Here is a 3,337-nt window from a genome sequence, read left to right as displayed (position 1 = left end):
CTCGCTGGCTCGCTCGCTCACACGGCCGGCCCGGCAGGAGCAGCCTCCTGACAAGGTGCGACCAAACCTCTCCGTGTCTCTCCCCAGATGTGCGAGAAGTTTACCGTCTGCCAGAACAGCGTAGAAATCCTCCTCCACAACAACCTCAACCTCCCCAAGGTGACGAAGGAAGATGGGTGTCTGCTCGCCGGCTTTAATGAGGCAAGGAACAGCTCTCCATTCCCATCTAAGCCTGTATACCTGGGGCAGGTTTTACCTGCTCAAAAGAACTGTGGAAGTTGACCTAAAGATTTGTGCCGGCTCTAGCTGGCGTTGGCCAGACCTCCACACTATAGAAGCATCATTGAGATCAAGGCACTTTGAACTCTAAATGACTTTCTCACCTTTCTCTCATTTCAGGATAAATGCTTGAGAAAAATCTCCAGCGGACTTTATACATTTCAGACATACCTCAAATACATACAAGAAACTTTTATTAGTGAACACCAAAATGTTAAATCGCTATCCTATAATACAGAGCGCCTGGCACACATCATAAAACAGATGGTGAGTTGGTTTTAAATTCCCTCTGATGATTTTTGTGGCTTAATATTGATGTGAAGTCAGAAACAGAAGATGCTATGTGAAATACAGCATGCTATGTTTCAGTTCCTTGAAAAAACAGGTGACAGTTCCTTATGGTCTGATCTTACCCTTATGACTTAGAGGTTTTACAAAGTTTTGCTTTCTTTTCTTAAAGAAACAACTCTTCTTCCTACTTTCTATTGTTGTACTTTCCAAACCACCAAATGCATCATTGTTTTAAGAACAAATATACTAAACTGGCTGATAGAAATAAGATTTCTCAGAGAGCTTGTTTATAATTGCAGAACTGCAATTCAGCTTGTACTAATGTTGGAACCCACTGAGAAGTAGAAGTCAGCAACTTTTTTTTAAAGCCCACATAAAAAAAAAAGAAAAGAAAAAGCCAAGTGTATTTTTACAATATTATTTATCTTTAAAACTCTCCAAACCAAACTTCTAAGCCAAGCTGTATGGTATATTGAGATGTTGCTGTCAGTATATCAGATAGCTCCCTACTGAAAAATACATCTTTTGCTTGCAAAAGATATTCTTTCACAAAAATACAAATTTCTCTCTTGATTTGGTAAACTAAAATGCCATTAATTTCTGACAGACATTTTTCGTGTTTTGGAGGGCTTTGAAAGATCACACTTCAAAAATTTACTTCATTCATATAGTTCTTGCTCATTTTAATAAACCTTAATATGAAGACTTCCTTTTGTCTTTGGTAAAAGCATTTGCCTGATTTAAAATCACCCAGGTAAGGACTGCAGAAGTCTTGGGGCATTATTTCCTTCCAGGCAATTTTCAGCATGTGAAAAGCCTATTGTGCATTGTGTGTTTGCCATACCTTTCTTAACATATTTATTTATGCCCATCATTCTTTATGTGAAAGGAAGCTGAACTGCTTTTTTTCACACTGTGCTAGCTGAGAATAATAGTCCTGTCATAAGACAGCAACTGATTACTGGCTTCCAGCTTGATGTACGAGTTTGCAGAAAGTTTGTTTCATAACTGAGAGAGACTAGGTTTGTTGGGTTTAGGGCTTTGGATTTTTTTTTTTTGACCAAGGTAATCAAAACAGGCAGAATTAAACACAGTGACCAAAAAGCAAAACATGCACTTGTAGAAACTGTGGAGTTTTTGAGAAAAGGCCATGAACTTCAGGTTGGAAATTTTTCTTTGTGAGAGAAAAATATGCTATTTAAGGGAAAGACAGCAAAGCCATTATCCATCACTTGTGGTTAAACAGATCCACCAGTATGATACCTGTCTGGATATCCAGATACAAACTTTAACAGAGCACAACAAAGAGCTGGGCATACCAGGAAAAGTGGGTGTGATCAGAACACACTCTCAAGTAGTCTGCATAGGAAGAATATTTCTGTCTTGTATTTCACAAAAAAGATGTTCCAGAAGGAGGTTTGCATCTTTTTGCCACTTGTCAAAGGGTAGGAGTGATCCTAAACACAGGATTAAGCAGATACTTACTAGAACTTTGGACTCCACCTAAAACAGCTCCATGATTTGGGTATGTAACTCCTGTTTTCAGAAGTCCCACTTCTTGGGACAAGTTCTTCAAAGGCCTTTAGGTACTGGGTGCACAGTGCTGTAAGTCAGCATTAGATAAATAACTCATTAGAGAAATAACTTCTACTCATCTTGTAGTTCTGCTCTCACATATCAGTGAAAGTTGGTGGCGCTTAGTCTCACGTGACTAAATGCCTGGAAAGTAAGAATTAAGCAACTAAACAAGTTTGACATCTTTGGAAACTTGTTAATCTGTTACAAAATGTGAGAGTACTCCAATGTCAGCCGATTAACTTAGGATGGAGCAGCGCAGGTTAGAACAAACCATGATCAGCATCTCCCTACCTAACCAGCCACATGACTGCCAGAGAGCAGGAGGGGTGTATTGATCTGCTCAGAGCCTGTTAGACCATAATGACAGAGGCATTCAAACCGTGACACTACAGCCCAGATTCCTGCGCAGCAGTCATAGCAGGCACCAGCATTCCTCACACCTCTGCACAGAAACAGGGTTGGAGGAAAGCACAGTCCCAGGAAGGGCTGCTGTCTGCAGTACAGAAAAAGTGGAAAAGTGCAGCAGGCTGGGAAAATACAAACGGATGCTCTCCAACAGGATCAGTGACAGTGCTTTAACCAAGGCCCCCCAATATTGTCTTTCTCACAGGTGATCAATCCTGAAGAAGTGATCATCCCAGATGCAGCTACCCAGGAATCCCTCCACACAAAGCTGAAGTCCATTAAGGCCTGGACAGAGAAAATCACCATCCATCTCATCCTCCGAGACTTTACTTCATTTATGGAGAAGACAGTGAGGGCTGTGCGCTATTTGCAAAACACCAGGAGTTTCAGTGCTTGAATGTTTTAGTTCAGGCACAATCCTTTGGTTACAAATCTGTCAGGTGGCAGATAACAGTGTTGTTCTGTTTTAAGAACTAGAAATAGTAACAATGGTTGGCATCTATATACATTCCCATTTCCTTTTAGGAACTTATTTATTGTATTTAAGATATTTATTAGTTTTTAATATTTCTTATTTATATTTTCAATATTTAGAAATAATTTAAACAAATTATGTATTTTATTTGCTTTCGAATGGTACTATTTAGATATAAACTTATTTAATATGTATTAAAAAAAAATTTTCAAAACCCAGAAAAATTTTTGTATCATTTATGTTTTTATACATTTGAGAGATGGTATTTATCTTTTTTATCTTTTTAAGACAAATAAAAGCCGATTTTTT

At 38.7% G+C, this 3,337-nt stretch overlaps 1 protein-coding gene across 1 annotated transcript in view; it reads left to right on the top strand.

The window, feature by feature from the left end:
* IL6 (interleukin 6) overlaps positions 1-2,950 on the top strand; it is a 3,551-nt gene extending 601 nt beyond the window's left edge. Inside the window, exons 2-4 of the mRNA XM_014307336.2 lie at positions 56-201; positions 400-546; positions 2,759-2,950. Of these exons, the coding sequence (XP_014162811.2) occupies positions 56-201; positions 400-546; positions 2,759-2,950 (485 nt within the window). The remainder of the gene's footprint in view (positions 1-55; positions 202-399; positions 547-2,758) is intronic.
* The last annotated feature ends 387 nt before the right edge of the window (positions 2,951-3,337 follow it).

Source organism: Geospiza fortis, unplaced genomic scaffold, assembly GCF_000277835.1.
Source record: "Geospiza fortis unplaced genomic scaffold, GeoFor_1.0 scaffold95, whole genome shotgun sequence".
In the NCBI taxonomy this organism is placed as follows: Eukaryota; Metazoa; Chordata; class Aves; order Passeriformes; family Thraupidae; genus Geospiza; species Geospiza fortis.
The sequence above is the reverse complement of the archived record's forward strand: the minus strand, read 5'-3'. Positions and strand labels throughout refer to the sequence as shown.